Raw genomic sequence first — 26,098 nt, 5'->3', positions numbered from 1 at the left:
AAACTGCCACCAACTTCTGCAGTTTCTCACTCTAAGCCACCAAAGCTGTATCATCGGCAAACAACTGACTCACCTCCCAGGCCCTCTCATTCCCAACAGACAGCATACTCACCACCTCTCCAAAACACCTGAATTGACCTCCCATCCATAAACAAATTAAAGAACCATGGGGACAACACACCTCTGCTACAGACTGACCTTCACTAGGAACCAATCACTCTCCTCTCTTCCTACTCATACACATGCCATACATCCTTGGTAACTAGTTCATATTCATTTTTAAAATAGTTGATGTGTTACTCAAAATTTTAAGATGGGGACTTTATATGCTTATACATCTTAGTCCACATAATCATATACGACAAACTACATAACTACTGAACTGCCAACCCACCACAAGCTGCTGTTGCAGGCCAAAGCCAAATTAGTCTGTCCAAAACGCCAACTCTTGACTTCTAGATCATACCAGTTGTAATACTGAACACCGTTAAATGTTACCCTTGTGCTTCACGGGTTAGCAGTTTATGGCAAGGAACCAACCTTTCTACCCATGTACCATATCCTCAAATCATATTCCACCACAGCAGTCCTGTATGACATTTGCTGGACATGCTACCTCAAGGTTGGCCTTTCTATTTCATTTGTAGAGATCTTTACTTTCCATTAATCATGATTTTCCTGTAATGTATACTCTTTGCAATACTTGCACTTTGCTTTATCCCTCCATACCACATCGCCCAAACAGGACAAGTAGATGCTCAATTCTGCTAAAAGTCTCGAGCACTGGATTCTATTCTGGTAAATCTGCTTGCTTACTGAGGCAGCACCCCTTACCTAACGTTTTCCATACCTTCATTGCTTCTATCCTTCAAACTTCTTAGGAAAAATAATACATCCAAATTTTCATCCATATTAAATTCGATTTTTGCCATCGTCAGCAACTTGTTTATGATACACCCCATGCTTCACAGACCTGCACATAGATTTCAACATGCCTCAACGTTGGAATCCGACAATGCTCTTCATGTACAAGGCACACATCCTTACTAGAGAACAAAATATGTCTCTCCAATCCAACTTTTACCATGTGAATGTGAGATAAGTACTTTGTAACTTCAAAACTTTCAATTGGCTTGTGTGCTATAGCTATGGTGTAATAATCTCATCTTTAATTTTGTAGTAGTAGTGAATCTTGTATACATTTTACTTACTTTCTGGGGAAATTCCAGATACACACTAATAAGGAAATGTAATTTAAAAATACTTTTCAGTAATCTGTGTTTCTATTCGCACATCTCCAACTCAGTTTATGGTGGAAATTGTATACAAAAATGTTTTGGTTAACTACTGCATTACCATTAACACAAGTGTATCTTTCAGGGTTGAGTCTCATTGTACTTGGTTTGCAGATAAGGATGTGAACATCCCCAAATACATTCACTACACAAGACTAAACCCTTCAGCTTTACTGTTCTTGTATATTACTTACAGGATTTATTTATCATGATACATCTTTGGATATGATAATAATAAAGAAATATCTATGCCTAAAACTTAGTTTTATTTCTCCTGTGTAGTTACAAAAACTGGTGCTGCCTTAGGCACTTTAGAGGCCGCCTTTATCTGAGCAGCAATTCGATCAAGATCCCGACGGCCTTGGGAAGTCAGTCTACGACCACCACTGGGAACCTTCTCCACTAGTTTCAGGGACTCCAGGGTTTGCAAGGATTTCCGAGCCACAGAACCAGAGCTTATGCAAAAGTGTGATGGACGGGTACCACGGCTGTAGCGAGCTGAAAAACAAAGATATCTAAAATATTCACTCCATTCATTCCATCTAAACTAGTCTGGCAAAGCAGTATGAACCAACACAATTTTTGCATTAGAAATGCAAAACAAGGGTATCTTGTACATCAACGTCTAGTCACAAATTTAAGTATCACTTTCTATTGCCAAATAATACCTATTTGTGTGCTGAAACAAATATATGGGACATCATACAACCATCATACACAACGGTTGCTATTTCTAGGATTTTGAATCACAAAACATTCAGTCTCTAGCTGTCATGTGTAAAGCAGCGAAACCAGATACCTTTCCGCATCCTGGCACCACAAAACTTTCAATGGTTTACCCCAGATGCTTCACATGCCCTGGTTCAATCCACTGACAGCATGTCCACTCTGGTATACCACATCGTTCCAATTCACTCTATTCCTTGTGCGCTTTTCACCCTCCTGCATGTTTACGCCCCGGTCGCTCAAAATCTTTTTCACTCCATCTTTCCACCTCCAATTTGGTCTCCCACTTCTCCTCATTCCCTCTACCTCCGACACATGTATCCTCTTTGTCAATCTTTCCTCACTCTTTCTCTCCATGTGACCAAACCATTTCAATACGCCCTCTTCTGCTCTCTCAACCACACTCTCTTTATTACCACACATCTCTCTTACCCTTTCATTACTTACTTGATCAAACCACCTCACACCACATATTGTCTTCAAACATCTCATTTCCAACACATCCACCCTCCTTCACACAACCTTATATACAGCCCATGCCTCACAACCATATAACAGTGTTGAAACCACTTTTCCTTCAAACATACCCATTTTTGCTCTCAAAGATAATGTTTTCACCTTCCAAACATTCTTCAAAGCTCTCCAAGATAATGTTCTTGCCTTCCACACATTCTCAACGCTCCCAGAAACTTCACCCCCTCCCCCAACCTGTGACTCACTTCCGCTTCCATGGTTCCATCCGCTGCCAAATCCACTCCCAGATATCTAAAACAATTCACTTCCTCCAGTTTTTCTCCATTCAAACTTACCTCCCAATCCCTACAGTACATAATAACCTTGCTCTTATTCACATTTACTCTCAGCTTTCTTCTTTCACACACTTTACCAAACTCAGTCACCAGCCTCTGCAGTTTCTCACCCGAGTCAGCCACCAGCACTGTATCATCAGCAAACAACAACTGACCCACTTCCCAAGCTCTTTCCTCTACAACAGACTGCATACTTGCCCCTCTCACCAAAACTCTAGCATTCACCTCCCTAATAACCCCATCATAAACAAATCAAACAACCATGGAGACATCATGCACCCCTGCCACAAACAGATATTCACTGAGAATCAATCACTTTCCTCTCTTCCTACTCGTACACATGCCTTACATCCTCGATAAAAACTTTTCACTGCTTCTAACAACTTGCCTCCCACACCATATATTCTTAATACCTTGCACAGAGCATCTCTATCAACTCTATCATATGCCTTCTCCAGATCCATAATTGCTACATACAAATTCATTTGCTTTTATAAGTATTTCTCACATACATTCTTCAAAGCAAACACATGATCCACACATCCTCTACCACTTCTGAAACCACACTGCTCTTCCCCAATCTGATGCTCTGTACATGCCTTCACCCTCTCAATCAATACCCTCCCATATAATTTCCAATTTCCCAGGAATACTCAACAAACTTATACCTCTGTAATTTGAGCACTCACTTTTATCCCCTTTGCCTCTGTACAATGGCACTGTGCGAGCATTCCACCAATTCTCAGGCACCTCACCATGAGTCATACATACATTAAATAACCTTACCAACCTTACCAACACAGTCACCCCCTTTTCTAATAAATTCCACTGCAATACCATCCAAACCCGTTGCCTTGCTGGCTTTTACATTCTGCAAAGCTTTTACTACCTCTCCTCTGTTTACCAAACCATTCTCCCTAACTCTCTCACTTCGCACACCACCTCGACCAAAACACCCTATATCTGCCACTTTATCATCAGACACATTCAACAAACCTTCAAAATACTACCAACACACCCTATATCTGCCATTCTATCATCAAACACATTCAACAAACCTTCAAAATATTCACTCCATCTCCTTCTCACATCAGTACGACTTGTTATCACCTCCATATTAGCCCCCTTCACCAATGTTCCCACTTGTTCCCTTGTCTTACGCACTTTATTTACCTCCTTCCAAAACATCTTTTTATTCTCCCTAGAATTTAATGATACTCTCTCACCCCAACTCTCATTTGCCCTCTTTTTCGCCTCTTGCACCTTTCTCTTGACCTCCTGCCTTTCTTTTATACACCTCCCACTCATTTGCATTATTTCCCTGCAACTTCTTCATCCCAACACACACTACCCTTTCTAATCTGCCCACCTCCCACGCTTCTCATGCCACAAGCATCTTATGCGCAAGCCATCACTGCTTCCCTAAATACATCCCATTCCTCCCCCACTCTCCTCACGTCCTTTGTTATCACCTTTTCCCATTCTGTACTCAGTCTCTCCTGGTACTTCCTCTCACAAGTCTCCTTCCCAAGCTCACTTACTCTCATCACTCTCTTCACCCCAACATTCTCTCTTCTATTCTGAAAACCTCTACATATCTTCACCTTCGCCTCCACAAGATAATGATCAGACATCCCTCCAGCTGCACCTCTCAGCACATTAACATCCAAAAGTTTCTCTTTCGCGCGCCTATCAATTAACACGTAATCCAATAACGCTCTCTGGCCATCTCTCCTACTTACATACGTATACTTACGTATATCTCTCTTTTTAAACCAGGTATTCCCAATCACCAGTGCTTTTTCAGCATATAAATCTACAAGCTTTTCATTTCCATTTACAACACTGAACACCCCATGTAGACCAATTATTCCCTCAACTGCTACATTACTAACCTTTGCATTCAAATCACCCATCACTATAACCCAGTCTCGTGCATCAAAACTACTAACACACTCACTCAGCAGCTCTCAAAACACTTGCTTCTCATGACCTTTCTTCTCATGCCCAGGTCCATATGCACCAATAATCACCCATCTCTCTCCATCCACTTTCAGTTTTACCCATATCAATCTAGAGTTTACTTTCTTACACTCTATCACATACTCCCACCACTCCTGTTTCAGGAGTAGTGCTACTCCTTCCCTTGCTCTTGTCCTCTCACTAACCCCTGACTTTACTCCCAAAACGCTCTTCCCCTTTACCTTTGAGCTTCGTTTCACTCAGAGCCAAAACATTCAGGTTCCTTTCCTTAAACATGCTACCTATCTCTCCTCTTTTTCTCATTTTGGTTACATCCACACACATTTAGACACCCCAATCTGAGCCTTTGAGGAGGCTAAGCTCTCACCGCGTGACTCCTTCCTCTGTTTCCCCTTTTATGAAGTTAAAATACAATGAGGGGAGGGTTTCTAGCCTCCCGCTCCCATCCCCTTTAGTCGCCTTCTACAACACGTGAGGAATGCGTGGGAAGATTAATCATCTTTTCTATATATTGAAGGCCCCAGTCATGGATAAATGGGATTCTGGGAGGAAAGATGGTTTGTAGATCAGAGTCTTGCACTTTAGTAGGAAGTGGTGAAAGTTCTCTAGATGTATGTAGTGCCAAAAGATCTCTAAAGGTATCAGTACTATCCTTATAAAATGTGTATAAATTTCTGGCTTTATGGTGTGCATAGGAAATTTGTTAATACTATTCAGTTTTGATCAATGGGGGTACACAGAAGAATGATTCCGTGATATCCAATAAAAGTGAGGATGTATTGAAGCTGTGTATTATTACACTGGCTAAGTTTTAACAAAGAAATGACATTTACTGAGACAAGACTGAAATGGGGTGGCTAAAGTGTGCAGCAGAACAACCATGAAACAGTGTTCATACTCATTTATCAGCTTTATCAGTAGAGTTGGGTTGAATTGTATGTTACTTTGATTCAACATACAGGAAGAGAATGGTGATTGCAATTATGAGTATAAACTAAGTCCTTTTCAAAAACATGGGTACCTGCACGTTATCATCAGTTTAAATGAAGAATTGTTTTCAGTTAAGTTTAGGTAATAGGAGATGATCATAACTGTAGTGGGAAAACTAAGGATAAGCAGCAGGGCATGCAAGGGAGAACTGATGGTGTACTCAAAACTTTGGTGAAATCACAAACTTAAGTGTCATGTGCAAGAAGCTTGCATGACAATATGAGATGGCAGAGTGAGAATCTCCCCACTCTCTCAGAAGTAGTTACAAGAAAAAATCAAAAAGGAGCACTTGGCAGAGGCATTAGGTAGATATAGTCAGCAGGACCCTCTGAAAACATGGCGGTAGAGTTGCCCTCTGTCAGTGGCCCATAAATGGTGAGACATAAAGGCTAGGAATCAGCAATGGAGTTCACCTGTTATGGAGACTACTGCTGTGGCCATCCCTTGAAGAGAGTTCTAGGAGGGAACAGGCATCAGAGATAAAGTATATATATATAAAAAATAATCAAAAAAGTATGCTCTGCAAGCCTGTATCATACAAAGAACTGGGCATACTAAAGCCGAGTCTTTGACTTGTTTTATAAACTTCTATACTTACCACCAAATATCTTCCGAACAGCTCCTACCCCAACTGGAGATCGCATGTAAATATGGCGAGCTACTGCTGACACACGGGTGTAGAACCAATCATCATCATATGGGGCAAGTTCCTTAAACCTTGCAGTCTGTTGTGTAAGAAAGCAAAAGTCAAAATAACACTGCATAACTGCTTTTTCCATTATGATTGACAAAAATCATTACTGATATAATTTTGTCAATTACTTTGTACTGCAACCCATCCAAATCTCATTCACACAAATATGAAGGTTAAGATTTATAAGAAAGATATCTTAACAATATATTAAGACCATCAGTCTAGATCCTGAAAATCCTGTATAAGTATATATACAATATATACAATTAGTGGTTCCAACAATGTTATATGGTTGCGAGGTGTGGGCTATAGATAGAGTTGTGCGGAGGAAGGTGGATGTGCTGGAAATGAGTAACCTAACCTAACCTAACCTATGCAGCCAAATCATACACATGGAATGATTCACAAAGATTAGGAATCCAGGCTGTTGAAAAGGGTATGAAAAGTTGGAATGGAGAAAGTAATGAGGGGGGGGGGATGAGATATCGGTGTAACAGGGAATACAAAGGGTATAATTTGTGGAGTGGAAAAGTGGTTGAAACATAATACTGAGGTGGTTTGGGCATGTGGACAGAATGGAAGACAGGGAATCAACATGAATTATTAAATGTATGATATTCTGCAAAGCCTGAGAACAGAATGTCAAAAACACCGACGAATCATGTGCAAACAGGTAAAGTTTTAACTATGAGTTATTGTTGGATGATGAACAATGTTAGATGAAACTGACCATTAAAACTTTAGATCTGAAATTATCAAAATTCTAAATACACAGTTTTGAGAAAGTTCATGTTTTACTAAGTTACTGGGCAATGACAAATGGTCTGTGTGAGTAGTGCTTGGAGTTGTATGTGCCTGATCCATCTCATTAAATTTGGAATGGAGTAATTACATAAATATATGGATACAGACGTAAACAGATAAAAATGAAAACCTATTCAGAAAGATAAAAAGTATGTGTAACTTGGCTACATTTCCATATCTATGAACACTGATAAAACTGTGTGGCCAATGGCAACTCATTGGTGGATCCTTTTGACAGCTGTTTTATTTCCTACACCTCAATGCTTTGGAACTCTCTACCTCTAATGTCTTTCCTAATAACTATGACCTGGCACATTTGAAGAAACAGGTTTTTCACTTCCTCCAAAACTAGTAAATACTTTCCCTTGTCTTTATTTTTTCTTTCATTAACCTCTTTATATTTCAATTACGGCCTGGCCCTGATGTGGACTTTTGTCCATTACTGGAGCCTCCAATGGCAAGGAAAAAAAAATCATCTCAATACATCCACTGTAACAAATGCATGGCAACATTCTGGGCATACACATTGAAAAACATAGAATATGAAGTTGGTTTGGGGAAAAAAAAGTACCAAATTAACTCTGGTAAGTCTATCTAAAACAAATATAAGATAGCCAAGTAAGTCAAACTATGATAACTTAATCATTATTTTTTCCAGTTTACATGCTACTGTTCAGACATCATTTGCACCTGATACCTACCTTGATGAGATCAGACCAGTCTGGAACCTTTACCTTGCCAGACCTGAAAGTAGTTTTCAACTTCAGTGTTCACAAGTTACATAGTAAATTTTTTCTATTTCACAAGTTACATTGTAAATCTAATATCAAACAATGCCCAGGAAAGTAAATATCATAATACCATACACTTTTCAACCGATAATGTCTATCATCAAAGCCAATACCACACAAATACTTACTTCTTCAAGAATTCAGCAAAAGCTTTGGTGAAAGCTTGCTGATTGACGTCTTTCACACCGACACTCGGCATTTTCTAATGGAAATCAACAATATTCATTATGAGTCAAGAATAAATTAATTCAAAATAAATCAAGGGTTTTCATAGCAAATGTGCTAAATGATTATAACCATAAACTGAATCTACAAGTGAAGTAACCACATATTGATAACATTTTAGCAATCGAATAATCTTAACACAGTTATCTGTCATCTGTGAATGAATCTATAACATGGATATAATCAAATCATTTACTGAAATAGCCTAAAATGTTCATATTACTAACTTATGAAAAAAAAATCATACTTCAAACATCCATATTTTTGCTTTTTAAAATGTGTAAAAACTACCCAGCATGCGACTAATTGGCAAAGACTTGTATTTCATCACCAAAATGAGATGCCGCCAATAATCAAGGGTAAACAATGAACAGTTTCACCGTGGTCTTTTAGCGCAAAAAATATATATGACTCTTTGCAAATCAAGTAACCCTACTATTCAGATAACCAGCACTTTTACCACTTTTAGGCCAAAATTCATTTGCCATAAGTAATGCATATCTTTTAATTCCTGTCTCAACCCTAAACTCATCATCTTAAAATTAACACTAGGTTAAGTAAATTACAGTGATTAGTCGAAAGAAAACAAAAACAGATACATGTATATTGTATGTGAAAAGATGTTCTGTTCAGATGCAAAGTAACAAAAGAGCTTGAAACCATACCATCATCCCTCCAAAAGTCAGTGCTATTACTTTTATTACTTTCTACATGCACTCTCTCAGTGTCATTATTATTGCAATATTTGATCTTAATTCTTCCAATTCTAATAAAATCATTTTTCTGAACACAGTCCTCATATATTTCCTCAAACTACTTTACATCCTACATATCTATCTATCAATCTATCCTTATATGCTTCATTCCCCTTCCATTCTTCCCAACTAATTCTTAACTACATTTCTCCAATACTATACTTATTGATTACTATTCCCAAGTACAGGTACACCATCGAATTTCAGGCAACTGATGGTTCAGCATCCCCTTCAGTCCGGACAAAATTACGTGACTACTGGGCAGACACAGATGGTGTTATGTGTAGGGCACGCTTATTTACATTCTTTACACTGCACTTGTTGGTGGCGATACCACAATTCTGAGATTCTTAGCTTATTTTGCTGAAATTCAACCCTAGCTATAGCTTCTAAGACATATGAGAGTATCAGTCGTGGTGTCAAAAGTAAACAATAGTCCATATTGATCCAAGATAAAGTAGTACAGTAGAAAAAAATGGAGGGTGGTGTTTCAGCACGTAAGCTGTGTGACATCTACAGTATTGGTTCATCAACTGTTTATGATATATAGCAGAGAGAGAAAATATTGAAATTCTATGCAGACAGCGATTCCAAGAAGAAAATGATGATTAGAAAAACTATGAAAGATGGTAAGAGTACTGAGCACGATCGAGTGATGATGGAATGGTTTAAACAGCGTCAGAGTGATGGAGTGAACTTGTAAGGTAGCATGACAATGGACCAGGATAAGTTGTTCCATACAGAACTTAAATTACAAAATGAGCGAGACTATAATGAAGAATGGCTTCAAAGATTCAAGAAGCATCATAGAATTTCCATAAATAAAATATGCAGAGAAAAGCAGTCTGCAGACCATAAAGGAGCTGCCGAGTATGTGGACAAATTTGCGAAACTCGTAACAGACGAGCACCTCAGTCCTAAGCAGTTGTATAATGCAGACGAAACTGCATTATTCTGGCGATGCACGCCTAGGAAAACACTAACAACAGAAGATGTAGATGACCCCACAGGATTCAAACGATCTAAGGACAGACTTACCATCTAAGGGTGCTCAAACATTTTAATATTTGTTTAATTAAAATTTCTAGCAGTTCATGGTATACTTTAGACACATGGGAGATGTATAATGAGTGGGTTAGTGGTGTGTTGATGAACTATTGTTACGTGACCACAGTTGGTCCGGCAAAATGATTAATCCGACAAGGCTTTGGAATCAAGAGTACCGGAAAATTGGTGGTCTACTTGTACTTGAAACTTCTAAGCAACTTTCAAATTCTTCATTAAAACTAATCTTATACTTCCTAAATCGCTAACTTGTTCATAACACACTCAAATTAACATTTTTTTCTTTAAAATACATGAATGACTTTTATATCCTTTAACTTCTAACAACTTCCCATGCATACCATCTGTGACACTGTCATCCCCATATCCTGTAATTAAATATAGAGAACTTTATCATCTTTTAAAACAATCTACAGGAGCTTCAATCCTGGTAAATCAAGGTTCAGCTGTATCCTGCAATAATTCAATTTCATTCACCTAATTCAATGTTCATTTCATCAAAACATTATCAAAACATGAGTTTTACAGACCCCTGCAACATTCCCACATTTACCTAACACACTAATCACTTAAACAACAATCTACTTTCAAACAAGCAATTCTAACAGTGCTAAACAGGAATCTGCAATCCACAGAGCAACTGGTTAGAAGAAAACTTTCTACTTTTGTGTTCATCAAAAGTTTTCCTAAAATGTACATTTACAACTCAAATTTTTTCAAAGGATTCTCCAACACCTGCCCAAGCACCTAAACAAGTCTAAACAAAAATATATTGCTCTTTCTTCCTTGTTTCTAACCAAACTTATCTGCAGTACAAACCCCAGGAAAAAGATATAGTGCACAAACTGCCTTTGACAACATTTTCAAAACATTTCTGTGACATCATGAATGGGCAGAAAGAAGTACTGTCTTATCATGGACCTTCTCATCCTGAAATGCATGTCCCTCCTCCACTACAGAGTGCAGCCCCAAAACTCACTCCAGGGGTTGTGTAATAATAACAACACATCAGTAGACTTCACAATAAACAACAACAAACCAATTCTGACCAAGTAAGTCAAATCAATTAAAAAACAAAGTATGATTTCATGGTAACATACATTAAGATATACTTTTTTGGCTTGAGAATTTGAGCACATGGCATTTCTGATGTAAAGAAGGACATGGGAAATTAAAGGATGCAAAAGTTAAAAGTATCTTTTAAAGGGATTAATTGCTTTCTTCGACCTCATGTCAACCAATGTTAATGCAACCCTGTCCTGCCTACTATCAATGAAAAAAATCTTAAGTTTTCATATACAATCCAGCACTTTATTACGAAATCCAAGTTCAAGTACCATTTCTGCAAGCAATACCAGCGTACATACTGGTCAGATGCACGAATCCAATATTTTACAGTAATTTTTCCATGAAACTCCCGAAATTGAATTCATTCTCATTAAAAAAAAATCCAATACAAACACTTTCTTGCATAAAGGAATTTTCTTTGAAATCCTAAATTAAAAGCTACATTCAAAGAACTTCTGTGCCAAACTGTTGTCACCTCATCCTAATACGTTGTTTCACTAAGCAGTCTTTTCATTGTTTCATGAACCTTACCTTTAATATTTCATCATTTTGCTTGTTATGAAAGAGAATCTAATTTACATTTATATCATAATGCCACACTGATTTAGTGTGTACCTAGTCACATAACTGCATTTTCTAGCAACTAGTTGCAGCTACCTAGTCACACAACTGCATTTTCTTATCCTTTAAATGACAGTGCACTTAAACACTATGTAATGTGACAGACTGATCAGCATACATGTAAACAAATCTCTAGATTTTTGGCTTACATATTAATCTGTGCTACCAGCTATAAATATATAAAATCAGTACATTATGCAAATAAGCTGCATAAAATTTTTACGTTATTTATCCTTATTTATTCCTATTAGGAATTAGTACTCGAGCAAACATCATGCTACTCAGATGGTATTTTATGTAGTATGGCAGCAGCACAAATACGACACACCATACAGCATTTGGTAGGAGGCGTACAACCAACAACCAAGCACTTTACACCCAAAGTGAAATGGTTAGACAAGAAATGCTTCCATAAAATACAGCTTTTCATGCTGACGCATTTGGGTAAAATACATAAACTTCACTAAACTTTTGGAATTTTCATACTGACATTATGGTTAAGAGACACAAACCTTTTGATAAACTCTTACAAAACTGAATACTTCGCTAAACTTTTGGAATTTTCATACTAACATATTATGGTTAAAGACACAAACCTTTTGATAAACTTTTACAAAACTGAATATCTCCACATTTTCATAAATCAAAGATCAACATTAAAGCTAAAATCAAAGGGCTATAGATTCTAGCATGATTTTGTTAATATACATCTCTTACTCTTAACAGTGCAGTTTAAAAATGTGCATATATGTGACCTGTATCTAAGGTATACAATGGATCAATTTCACTATTGTACTGTCTACACCATGTAATACCAGTTTACAAGCTCAAAACTAAGAAAATTTCATCTATTTTGGAATTTTAAATCTTATACAACCTTACTGTCACCATTTAATTGATTCTGTGCAAGAGAAGTTTTTCTTTTAACAAGTCTTCCTTTTTGATTTATTCTGAGCCAAAGCTGGAATTTTTCAATTTAAAACACAGGATGTACTGGCAAAATTAACGATGAACTTCTATTTTCTGGTTAAAATCACTGGGCGGAAGAAAACAGCATTCACCATTCCTCTTATGCTTGTAATAACTTAAAAATGCTACCATTTTCTGGTTAAAATCACTAGGTGGCAGACAACTGCATTCACCATTCCTCTTATGCTTGTAATAACTTATAAATGTTATCATATTCACTTTATGTATTAAGCACCATGAAAGCATCCATCCAGTCATTTGCTATATATATACATGATATACACGATTCACTTGTCATTTCCATCCAGTCATTTGCTAGCTCCTCCTCCTTCCATGCTAAGACATACTTTGTCCCACATCTTCTACTTTGGATTGCCATGCAGGATGTTTATTTAGGCAGACTGTAAATTCTGAAATTGTCTTTGAGGAAGAGGGAACATACATGCATTTGATAAATGTTCAAAAATTCAAGCTTCAGCTGATACATCAGCCAGCATACATTAACTTGAAGATACTAATGATAATCATCTTGTTTCACTAAATATACTATATTCACAAAATTTTTTTTCTTAAGCTATACTGAAATTTGAGACTTCAATCCCTTGAGCCCTAATAACTTAACCTTAAAATCTGGGATAGCCCTTGTAAACATCAAACCAAATCAACAAATACCTTGTACATGTGAGCCTACAAATACAGTGTCACTTTAACTCACTCATGTTACCTGATCTACTTCAAGAACTTTATTTTCATTCTCCTTTTATTACAGATTTTATGAATTTCAACTGTCTTCCAATTACCTTTCTAAAGTTCACTTATCACCAGAAATAACCTAATTTCACCATATACTACCCTCAAACAAATATCTTAAATATTCCTCCAGTTTTTCAAATATTTTACCAGGTTCAGGTAACATGTAATGTGTCTACTTCGCATTTGACTTCACGACTTCATATCAATACATAACCATGCATTTTAAGTACCCTGTAAACTAATACCAATTCCCAAAAGTTTCATACACTCTTCCTACAGTTAAATTTACTGCATGGACTGTAGTGCATGAAAAAAACTTGTGTCAGTACTGATGTTTAGGCAACAGTGATGCATGCAAGTTGCATAAAACTAAACTGGATTGCTAAAGATGGCACATTTCTTTTTTCCCCTGAGTACTGAATTTCTGCTGTGAAAAAACTGTCAGTTCCTAGCTACAGATTAAATATAATATATATATATTCAATCAATGTACTAAAGAACTGTTTTCTCTTCCAAGAACAAATTATCACTCTACACAATGAAAGTGCAAAATGTACTCAACGCCTTGGTTCATCTACAAACAATATTCAAATTTTATGCAACAAAGAATTAATTAATACCTATACTGAAAAGCTTGATATTTCCTCTATTTTCATGAGTTTACTTCTATAACATGCATTTGTCATTCATTACTTGGTTGCAGGAGCACTGCAGTAAGTGAAATGTCCCCATCCATATTCACTATGCCATCTTCCACTACCCAGCAGGGTGGCCCCTGCAACCTCATCTCCATGCAACCATACAACTGCATGATTCGAAATATCGGTGCATGCTTCACACCCCTCAGCAATGTATACCTTCTCTATCTCGACTCATCTCTCATCCTTTTACCTCACACAAACACCTAAATATCCTTACCCTTACCATATATATATGTTCCATAACCACTCTCTCATACCTAGATCTGATACTCTCAATCCTAATTTTATCCACTCCTTACTTCACATTCCAATTCAAAGAACCCAATGTTACAGCAAATCTAACTTTACACCCACATTCATCAAGATAAATCAACTATAACCCACCTACTGTCTTGTCTTTACTCTTGGTAGCATTCCACAGACTGCAGCAGCACATACAAACTACTTTTCAATAACGTTTCTGGCATCTCTGCAACCATTACTATCTTCAATAAAATTCCCTTTAATCTTCAAAAACCCAATCAAACTTTTCTATATACAGAGCATAAAGTCCCTTTCCACAAAAACAAAACTGTGGATCAAATGATCAATAATCAAACCTTACCAGTTCCATTGTCTCATTATTTTATCTTTTAAACTACTCCTAAACTCATACCCAAACTTCTAATATAAGACATGTTTAGCATACAATACTCCTATTCTCCATTACATTCCAACCATTTTAATCTTCCTCCCCTACTTCTTACAAAACCACACCTCTAAACCTAAACATACCAAATGACTCCAAGAGGAGTTGGAAATGCAACCATTAATTTATCCCAGCACATGCACCGGAAGTCTCAACAGTTTTTCACATGGTAGGTGGATTCATCCATCCAAAAGGTGAGGCACTGCACATTTCTACCCATTGCCAGAAACGATGAATAAAATATAAAAACAAAAATCTGAAAATAATCTCATTGAAAACCCAGACATTTGAAATTCAACACAGTGGCACAGTACCACTTTTGCATTTTTTTGAGACACCAGATTGTTCTACTCTGCAGAAACCTCCAATACCTCCAACACAACCCCCACCACCTGAAAATTCCAACATGTTCCTTAGTACATTAACACCTATTTCATGAAATTCTTGAATGAAACATACTCTCTTCTGTTTGTCCAAAACCTCCACAACAATTCATAAGGTAATCATTCCAACCAACCACACCACTCAATAAATTAACTTTGATGTACACCTTACTATCTGGGATCCAAGTCTAATTACCACAACAAACCTTTCCTCCTACTTTACATACTAATCTCTAATTTCTTACAGCCATCCTTAAAAATTGATAAAAAGGCATATCATACAAAGGTAGATCTAATGCAGCCATCAAGTCATTTTGCAACTAATTTTCATTTGTTTTTCTTGTACTGCATTAAAACTGCCTCAAATTTCACTTCCCTCAATCTCCTCCATTATCTTTTTCATTACATGTGTATATCCTGTATATCCTTAAAACTTTGTCCTCTAGCATTCAGTATATAAAAAAAAGTCTTCTCTCCCTATCCTACTTCAGAATCATTGCAATTCATTCACCTCGTTCACCCTCCTACCATTCATGTTTTTCATGCTTCCCTCAGATATTAACTTTATTTTCATTACATAAAATGCATAATTTCTTCACAAATCCTGATCTACCCAACTTTTGATGTTCCTAATAAATCTGTTTTGTTCACTGTTACTTATCTGTTCTGCTTTTTAATTCCAAAGAAACATCCCATTCTGCAGCACTTACTGCTATGCAGCATAATCCTTTGACTACTCTTTCATATATTTGGTCACTTAAAACATTCTTTGCCCTTGCTTACTTAATCTTAATATGAATACAACTCGTATTCTGTCAAGAAATTTCTTTCCAATCTCCTAATTCTATATTCTTTTCCCAAACTTTATGTTCAATGCCTCATGGTATGATTTTGTAATTTCCTCACCCTTTTAAATATCTATCTTACACTGTATTCCAAGCTCCTTACTCCTTTATCATCTTGGTTAACATCTTTGCATACAAGATCCACCCTCATTTTCCTAAACACCCATCTTCAACATTATCATGCATACCCAATGCTACTTCTTTAATCAAGTCATTCTGATACTAAACTTATTTTTTGTACATGAATCAGCAAGCCCCCTCTATATGCATCCATCTCTCTAGTAATAATGCTACCTGTATCATCACTTTTATCCAAGAACTTTTTTTCAAGTTCCCCAATATGCAATCTTTACCTCCAGGTCATAATTACAATCAGACATTCCAAACAGTCTTCTTATTTCTCTGAAACAGAGCATATTACTTATCCTTTGACTTCTCCAACTCTAACTGGCCGTCTTCAATCTAATGCACATTAAGCAAATGAGTGATTTTTTTTCCACCAATCCTTCATTCACACTGCAATATCCTTCCTTGCTCTACTTCATCATTCTATTCCTAACCAACCTACCAAACAATCATCTTTCTCACACTCACTTCATTCAAGATCAATCAAATCTATCATGTTTACCAAACTCTTCTCAAACCCACTGCAGCACTCATACCCCCATACGTTACATGCACCCACTATGAATAAAAATTCTTATAATATCTTATTCTTTTCATTTTTTGTCATTATTTTCAAAGTACTATCAACATAAAAAAAAACTGCCTGCTTGCATTTCCCCAACAACCAAGTGGTATTGGTTGCCGGGGGAGGGGACCCTTTCGAATCCAACATCCTCCTAAGAACACCAATCAGCCAAGACTGCCCAAAGTTAACCCACATTCCAGCATCTATTTGAGACAGAATCCACAAAACACTCTTTACAATACACACGAAATATCTCATTTGCACATACTACAAATGTCCATTACCATTACAGTACTTAGTGAATACTTGGATGTCAGCAAATGCTATTAAGACAGTGATGGACTGACTTGTAAGGCAAATAAACACCATTTCATATGTACTCAAAGAGCTACACACTGTGAAAAAGTACATTCAATTTTCTTAAAAGTTTATCTTATCAGTATCAAGACATGTACATGTCTTTTTATTCAGCCTCACCCACATGTGGACTGCTGGTATTCTATTCACAATCATCCAACTCTCCTTGTCACAAATAACAGTTGACAACACTTAATTCATATGACTCATACTTCACAACTCTAGATTTTCCTGAAGTAAGCACTTTGCACTAGCCTGCCTGTTTGGCAAAATGGTAGGATCAATAGACAGATGTAGAAGGTAGGAACGTTAGACAGGAGCTGCAGAGGTGGTTGGGTCCCGCACTTCTGCACTACGGGATAATGTTATCTCTTTCTACACATTCTTCATTGCTCCCAATTAGGTAAACCAATTTCCATTTGAGAAATTCAATTGACCAAGCTTGCATCTATCCTAATTTTGATATCTGAAGAGTATTACAATGATATGGTTGTCATTTGCAAGCTTTTGCAGGGCAATGGGCCTGCAAGAATGTAGTGATCAGCAATGGTTTGCAAAGAACAATCATAAGACTCACATACTTTAATAACTATGAAATTTCTTTGACTATTCACTGCTAAACGAAGTTAGGTAAGGTTTTCACAGGTTCTGTTGTCAAAATCTATGCTCTGTTCTCCCATATCATATTAATGACCATGATCACTACAACTCACCAGCACCTTGTTAATCTACCAGACAGAGGGTGCACATGTTCTAGCTTTGATATCTTCATTCTACTTTCATGGAATTTTTTTTATAAAAAATGAATTGCAGGACTTTGGACTATCACCATTACTTCTTAGCATTCAATAATAAATAAACTGATTACAAAAAAATTATGAAACTGAAGGAAAATACATGTGTAATATCAATGCAAAACATGTTACTGAGGAGCCAGTTACCACTGGATAGCACCATACATAGGTGCAGATTGGATGTGGGGAAGCACTGGTTTAGAAATTGGGTGGGTGATCTATGGAACAGCTTGCCATATGCATTGGTTAGGGTTGGAACCTTAAATTCTTTTAAGAATAGGTTGGAAATTATATGAGCTCTGTTGGGTAGGTGTAGGAAGGACCTGCCAAGAATGGGAAATAGCCTTTTGCAGACTCCAGTATCTCATGCGCTTATGTAAAAAGTAAGTCTATTTCAGCTATATATCAAAACCAGTTTTGGGAAATGACAACTCCACTTTTACTGTGGTACAGTTCAATTTGATTAAAGCACAATATGATTTGGAGCATTATCTTTTATCAAATAATAATGAATATAGAAGCCAGTGTATTTGGGTAAAATATGGGGTTAATCAAAGCAAAAGTAGATAAAAGTATTAAACTAATATGGGGCTAATCAATGAAAAGGAGATAAAAGTATTAAACTAAGAAAATCTACAAAACCCTACAAAAACATCACATAAGCTATCTAACAATCAACACTAAATTTTCTAGTCAAAATGTACTAGTCATACTCCTAAAATAAACCACAATGTGCTAATAGATGTCATCAAAAATAAGGTGAAGAATACAGTAAACCCTCGATTTAACAAAGAACGTGTGGAAAAAGACAGTTACCTGGGATAGCAAAAATAGGTGCATTTGAAGGTACAGTGGTCCCAATAATGGAGGCGATGCATATAGACAGAGGATATGTTGATGTGCTGGAAATCAAATGTTTGAAGACAAGTAGTGAAGATATATGATTAAATAAATAATGAAAGGGTAAGAGATGTGCAGTGATAAAATGTGTGGTCGAGATAGCTCAAGAGGGAGTGTTGAAATGGTTTGAACATATGGAGAGATTGAATGAGGCAAGGTTAACTCAGAGGATATATGTGTCAGAAGTGTGTGTGTGTGTAGGGTAGAACAAAGACAGCAGGGAGACCAAACTGGCGATGGAAGGATAAAATGAAAAAGGTTTTGAGCAATCGGAGCTTGAAAATACAGAAAAGTGAAAGGTGTGCATGGGATATAGCGAGTTGGAACAATGTGGCATACTGGGGTCAACATGCTGTCAAGAGACTGAACCAGGGTATGTTAAGTGTCTGCAGTACACCAAGGAAAGGTCTGTGGGGCCTGGATGCGGAGAGAACGCATGTGAGCAGAGGTGGCCATTCTTTTTCTCTTCCTAGCAATGGTAAATGCAATAAACTGTGATCAAGTATGAAAAACTCATTCAATACCAAAAAATCATAGAATATCAAGAAAATAAAAGTAAACCATTCTAATAAATATCAAGGAATCATAAAAACTATTTCAACATGCAAAAAGAGAAGGCTACACAAAAGGCAAAACAAATAATCTTCACATACCCTGTAATTGTACAAAACTGTAACAAAACTTGGAAAAGCATCACATTACCATCTTATAAGGCTATAATATTATCAACTTTACTACTACTGAAATAGCTACTTTACAAAGAGTAAAAAATGCTATACATACAAGTATTCAAAGCACCAAAATATGTAAGAAACCCCATTCTGAGAAAAAATAAGTACCTCAGTTATGGAATTGTGAATTACAGACGGGCAGATAATATATTTGCTGTATAAAATGGCAATGGCAATGCCTTACGATGAAGAATTGGACAAAATAAGAGTGAAAAGACAAATGGACAAAAGCAAGGGAAATACTTTTAGGATACAAAAAATTGAATATAACAAGATTCATAGACAAAAATAACTTGGGATACAGAACAATAGATAGGGAAGACGGGGCATGTCTAGATATGTACGGGAAATGAAAGGACAAGAAAACGTGCATGATAAAAGGCCATCGTCTCCTATATTGTATAAATAAAAACAACTATTATACCAATATATATAATAGAAATAAATTGTCCAGTGGTGATAGACGTTGACATTAAAGCAGACCAGAGGAGGAAAAATTACAACTATATATATCGAACAAAATGAAATGAGCAACTTTTGTTCAGATATGTAAATCTCATGACTGTGAAGGAATTATTCTGTAAATTCTGGAAATGAAGACAAGCATAAAAAGGCCAATATACTACAAAACTGTAAACTATACAAAGCAGTGTAACGAATTTGATACGACAAAGAGGTATCATTGCTGAGGGAAAACCTCGCGAAGTACAACTGAAAAGACTTCAACCATATAAAACAAATAAGAGAATGATACTGGGAAGTCAAACACAGCCGCCAAAGAAAACAGAGCCATGTGGGAACCACAACCATGCTTGCCCTTCATTTTGATGTTTTCCACCACTCAAACCGCTATTTTCCTCTACATCCAAATGCGGTTAAACCAACTTTATTTCCATTTACCTACAAAGTATAATACAAAATCACTTGGGCTAATTCTAAGGTATGTCAAGTCGTTTTTCACCAACATAGCACTAACCTCGGGTGGTGTTGACTTGAGAAAAGAGAGACCTCTGGTGTTGACTGCACCAACTATATCATGACAACTGACTAAAGTCTTGCGTGTTGTTCAGTATAGATTTATACATATCAGCCTCATATTCCCTTTACATATTACATAGACCTTCATAGTCATAGCAGAATTGATATCTTGATATGATAATGAAAATTATATATCTGTAGCCAACCGTAATTTTAGAAATATGTTATTTGTAGCTTCAGTGATTTGGTATACCTGATATATATGTCCCATTCTCTTTAATCAACACAAAATTAAAAAAAAAAGCCTCTACGTAAATAATCAATCATTTTTAAGTTGATAGATAAGCTTAACAGAATTTTGTCCCACGAACTTGATTACAAAAATGGTATTTTGTCATAGTTTACTCATTGTCATGTTATTCAGTCTGTTTAAAGTATCAATATACATATATCATGAACTGAGTATTAATGTTAATATCACTGAATTATGATATTAATAAACTGAAACCCGATTCTTATCGAAATTGTTTTGCGCCATAATTGAACGTGATGTTTCCCGCGAAGAATTTGTTTACTTCTGGACGCGAACCGAGTGGAGATGTCTTGTAGATTCCGGCAACACATCGTCTCAGAGCTGTTTGATAAGAGTATTAGAGGTTTTTGTATGTATCGTGGAAGAAGAGAGCATTCTTGATATGTCTAATGTGGGTTATAGTGGGAAAATATTCGTAATGGTAGTCTAAAGGCCAGCACTGAGAATTGGGTGATTGGGTCTATCTCATATCCATGACATTTGTTTCCTGTTTACAACTATTGGTGCAGTAACAGTATGGTTAAATAGTAAGGTATTGTTGATGAATCAGGGTATTTGTGAATGATTATCAGCTAAGAATGGTAATGGGAAAGGTAAACTTGAGTGTACTCGTGCAAATGAGGAGTTGGAAGTGTGCTGAAAGCTTCGCTGAATGGCAAGAAATTCAAGTAATTGTTCACATTATGGCTGTGGGATATGAACATGTGAATACTGGAGAGAATCTTAACTGGTATATTTAGGGCTTAGGGGAACAGTTACACCAACAGAGTTGACTTTGAAGTAACTTTACTAACTTATGGAAAGTGTACTGTACTAAAGTAAGGATGGCTTTGGAGATGCGGGAAAATTGTGTAGTTATTTACCATAATGAAAAGGATTAGAAGTATAAGGAAACATTTGAGTTATCAGAGAGGGCTAAATTTACAGTAATTTCCACTGAGAGTAGAAATGTATTGTCATTGTTGTTTTTCCACTTGGTGAACTGTGTGAACAAGTGTGCATGCATTCTTTCTAGACATTTTTGAATATATAATATATGTCAAAAGAATGTGTTGAGGAATTTTCAGATGAGAACAACCAATTCATTCACATGGCCATAGTAAGTAAATGTAAGCTGAATACCTTAATGTTGGCATCCTGGGCTTTTCGTGATTTTAAACGCGTACATTTGATTAACTTCACGTTTTCCCTGGATCTTCATTTTCAGCCTGCTTTAAGTTTCTCATGAGCTAAATGTGTGTCATACTCTATTTCAGAGTCAACTCTACATATGCAATAATGTTTTGATTAGAGTTAAGTAACGTATAGAATGATGTGATTTTCATCAGCAGTCGTATGCATAATGTATTAGTCAGTAATGACAAAGCTGTAATCTGAACAGTAACCAAATTTCAGCATTAAATACACGAGAAGCACTTATGAAGTGCTTGAAAGATAGCTTGCTGGTGAGATATGGGTGTGGAAGTATGCCTGAAGGTACAAGGAGAATAGGTAACTCGCTAAAGAGATTAGTGCATTATTTCACACATTACTTACCCACAGATCCTGGTCAAGTAAAGCAAGCTCAGAAAAGTTTATTTGCTTGGAGCTTCAAGTGTTCTCGCAAAGATGAATGTGATAGCATTGCATTAGGTCATCCAGAAAACAGTGTACTGCAGGAAGCAGACCCACCAATATATGCATGTAAATTTGGAGAGGGACAAAATTTTGGTCACATTTTGGTGTTGGCAAATGAGGATGGACAGATTGGACTCAGAGATACACGACAGTTGGGTAGTTCGACTCCAGTGAAAGGTAAGGGTCAGAGAATATTTGTTTCTGATGACAGTGTAATACCCAGTAATGAAAACCTTTTTGTGTTTTGTGTGTTAGTCTAGTGTATGTTTTACCTCTATATGGATGAGGATGGAACTTCCCAAGAAGGAGATAATAGATTTGAAATGTATTTCTGAAATATTTTTACCATATTTTAAAGATCAGAATTTAGAAACCAGAAACTTTGAATATATTAGAAAATGGAGCAGCATTTTGTATCTCTTTTTATATTTTGAGTGCATTTAGACATGAATAGACAGTAATAAACTCCCTTATTTTAATGGTGAGTATTTCATTCTAGATCAAATAGTTTTCAAGTTCTATTGATACTTGCTAGTATTAATCTTCAAGATATTCTTAATGCGTTTTCTTTAAGTACTACCTTATAAGCAACAGCATTGACTAGGTTTGAGAATGCTGTCTGATCTGATTTTTTGAAGAGACTGCTTGTTTCTCCACTTGTCCATTTGGAACTTTTCGTAAGTCAGACAGTTTAAAGGCTAAAAGTGTTTACTCGCATTTACTTCCCCAACTTCATAAGAAGATTGATTTCCTTACATCCTTGAGGTCTGGGAGGAGAGAATAGTATGCATAGACTGGTCACACAAGAACAGGTCTTTTTTCATGTTAACGCATGGAAGATAAAACCAAACCCAAGGTTCTTGGTTAATTATGTTACTTGAATTTATAGATGGCCCATTTCTTGAAAGAATTCTTTTAAGTGATTAGCACTTTTTGCTCTGTAAAATCTCTTTTAGTGAAATACTTGGAATGAAGATAAAAATAAGGGGGTGTATGAGAGATGTGGTATGGCAGGAAGTGAATTGTGGAGTGGTAGAATAGGTGAAACGTGATGTGGAAAGGATGCAAGATGAGGAGTTTACATGGAGAGTATATGGTAGTACGATTAAAGGGGTTGGTATGAGAGGAAGATCACCTGTAACATGGGGAAATAAAATAGAATAGTACTGGAGGGAGAGAAGTGGTGAAAGAATCCATGGAATGGTATATGCGAGGGGGAAATGTTAGGGCAGGGTTAAGTGGAGATGCTTTTGCTGTGGCCACCCCATTGATGGTAGTTCCTGGAGGGAATGAGCATCAGTGATATTGAATGATAGATATATTTCCAGTATCTTCATTAGAAAAGTCTTGTGTATAACTTTCAGGTTAAGGAAGAATCATACCCTATATTCTTGGTATATTATAAAACTATTAAGTTTGAGTAAGCCCTATTTTTAATAATCAGACAACTTCAAGAGCCTAGCCATTTTGTTGTGAAAATAAAATCAAACCCAAGATTCTTGGTTTATTATAAATCTATTAAGTTTGAAGTTATCTATTATCAGACAACTTCATAAGCCTAAAGTTATCCATTACCAGACAACTTCATAAGCCTAATGTTATTATCCATTATCAGACAACTTCATAAGCCTAAAGTTATTATCCATTATCAGACAACTTCATAAGCCTAAAGTTATTATCCATTATCAGACAACTTCATAAGTCTAGTACTTTTTTTTCAATAGTATCCCATATGCTTTTGGAAATCAAGAGTTTTTTTTAAGATCATTTATATGTTCTCCCAGAAATCCATAAAACCTCTGTTGGCAAGGAATGTCTTTCCTTAAATGAAAATACTCGATGTACTGGTTCAACCTGGTCTCTTTTCTATATCCCAGGAAAGGAGGAGGAAGGCCTTTATCTTACCCATTCTTGGAATCTTCACATTGGGAGAAAATCAGCAGAAGTCTGTTGTTTTGTCAATCATCTTTGTCAGACGACTTCATGGTCTAGATGTTGAGATGTGCATTTACCTTGAACGACATGGGATTCCTCCTTCAGGAGAGCCAATTGTATTTTGCCTCCAAGTCAGTTTTACAAGTTATTTATTCTCATTTGTGTTAGCGTTAGCAAGGTAGCACAAGGAAACAGGAGGATGGATGTGCTGGAAATGAGATGTTTGAGGACAATATGTGGTATGAGGTGGTTTGGTCGAGTAGGTAATGTAAGGGTAAGAGAAATGTGTGGAAATAAAAAGAGTGTGGTTGAGAGAGCAGAAGAGGGTGTTTTGAAATTGTTTGGTCACATGGAGAGAATTAGTGAGGAAAGATTGACCAAGAGGATATATGTGTCAGAGGTGGAGGGAACGAGGAGAAGTGGGAGACCAAATTGAAGGTGGAAAGATGGAGTGAAAAAGATTTTGAGTGAACATGCAGGAGGATGAAAGGCGTGCAAGGAATAGAGTGAATTGGAACGATGTGGTATACCGGGTCGACGTGCTGTCATTGGATTGAACCAGGGCATGTGAAGCGTCTGGGGTAAACCATGGAAAGTTCTGTGGGGCCTGGATGTGGAAAGGGAGCTGTGGTTTTGGTGCATTATTACATGACAGCTAGAGACTGAGTGTGAACGACTGGGGCCTTTGTTGTCTTTTCCTAGCACTACCTTGCACACATGAGGGGGGAGGGGGTTGTTATTCCATGTGTGGCGGGGTGGCGAAGGGAATGAATAAAGGCAGACAGTATGAATCATGTACATGTGTATATATGTATATGTCTGTGTGTGTATATATATGTGTACATTGAGATGTATCGGTATGTATATTTGCGTGTGTGGACGTGTATGTATATACATGTGTATGTGGTTGGGTTGGGCCATTCTTTCTTCTGTTTCCTTGCGCTACCTCGCTAACGTGGGAGACAGCGACAAAGCAAAATGAATAAAAGTAAAAAATGTGTATATGAGTGGATGGGTCGTTCTTTGTTTGTTTCTTGGTGCTTCCTCGCTGACATGGGAAACAGCAATCAAGTATGATAGATAAAATAATAAGTTTGTTAAGTGCACCAGGAAAAGTGTATGCAAGAGTTTGATTGATAGTGTGATGAAAGTGACTCTATGCAGAATTAATGAGAAGTGAGGGGGTTTTAGGGAAGCTAGTAGATGTGTGTATCAAAAGTTTGCGATGAGAACAATTGTGGCACAGTATCTTGCGAAAAGTAATAATGCAGCTTTTCTGGAACTGGAGAAATAGTATGACAGAGTTGGGTCAAATACTGTATGGTGTGTGTTAAGGGTATGTTGGGTATGAGGACAACTGCTGGATGGTGTGAAAGCCCTATATAGTGGAGCAAATGCATAGATGAGAGTGGATGGAGAGTTGAGGGAAAATATTGGTATACATGTGGGTATGAGGCAGGGCTGTATGATTTTACTGTGGCTTTTTAACTTATATATGCTAGAGATGAAATCAAAACTAGGGAAATGGGGATGCAGAGATAGTGTGTAGTGGTGATGTAAGGTTACTAGTGGCAAACATGTTTGTAGGTGATACTGTGTTGTGAGAAGAGTTGCAGA

The 26,098-nt window shown here is 36.8% G+C and overlaps 2 protein-coding genes across 6 annotated transcripts in view; one reads left to right on the top strand and one right to left on the bottom strand.

Moving 5' to 3' along the window:
• Window positions 1-1,540: 1,540 nt before the first annotated feature.
• LOC139765293 (small ribosomal subunit protein eS19-like) lies at window positions 1,541-20,683 on the bottom strand. Of its 3 annotated transcripts, none has more exons than XM_071692677.1 (5): window positions 20,615-20,683; window positions 8,221-8,294; window positions 8,003-8,045; window positions 6,402-6,528; window positions 1,541-1,793 (listed from the first exon to the last, which is right to left on the bottom strand). In XM_071692677.1, the coding sequence occupies exons 2-5, from the start codon at window positions 8,289-8,291 to the stop codon at window positions 1,561-1,563; spliced, it is 474 nt and encodes a 157-aa protein (XP_071548778.1). In that variant the 5' UTR covers window positions 8,292-8,294; window positions 20,615-20,683; the 3' UTR covers window positions 1,541-1,560. The 3 variants fall into 3 exon arrangements, with proteins under 3 accessions (XP_071548778.1, XP_071548776.1, XP_071548777.1); XM_071692675.1 differs by lacking the exon at window positions 20,615-20,683 and adding an exon at window positions 20,543-20,611; XM_071692676.1 differs by lacking the exon at window positions 20,615-20,683 and adding an exon at window positions 18,824-18,862.
• Window positions 20,684-21,174: 491 nt separating this feature from the next.
• Window positions 21,175-26,098, top strand: part of l(2)dtl (WD40 domain-containing protein denticleless) — a 37,490-nt gene continuing 32,566 nt past the window's right edge. For 2 of the 3 annotated variants that reach the window (XM_071692669.1, XM_071692670.1), the window contains exons 1-2: window positions 21,175-21,278; window positions 22,472-22,723. In XM_071692669.1, the coding sequence (XP_071548770.1) occupies window positions 21,215-21,278; window positions 22,472-22,723 (316 nt within the window). In that variant the 5' untranslated portion in view covers window positions 21,175-21,214. The remainder of the gene's footprint in view (window positions 21,279-22,471; window positions 22,724-26,098) is intronic. The other variant, XM_071692671.1, reaches the window with a different exon arrangement.

The sequence above is a fragment of the Panulirus ornatus genome, chromosome 53 (genome assembly GCF_036320965.1).
Source record: "Panulirus ornatus isolate Po-2019 chromosome 53, ASM3632096v1, whole genome shotgun sequence".
Taxonomy (NCBI): Eukaryota; Metazoa; Arthropoda; class Malacostraca; order Decapoda; family Palinuridae; genus Panulirus; species Panulirus ornatus.
Note: the sequence above shows the minus strand (reverse complement) of the source record. Positions and strands in the feature narration are given on the sequence as shown.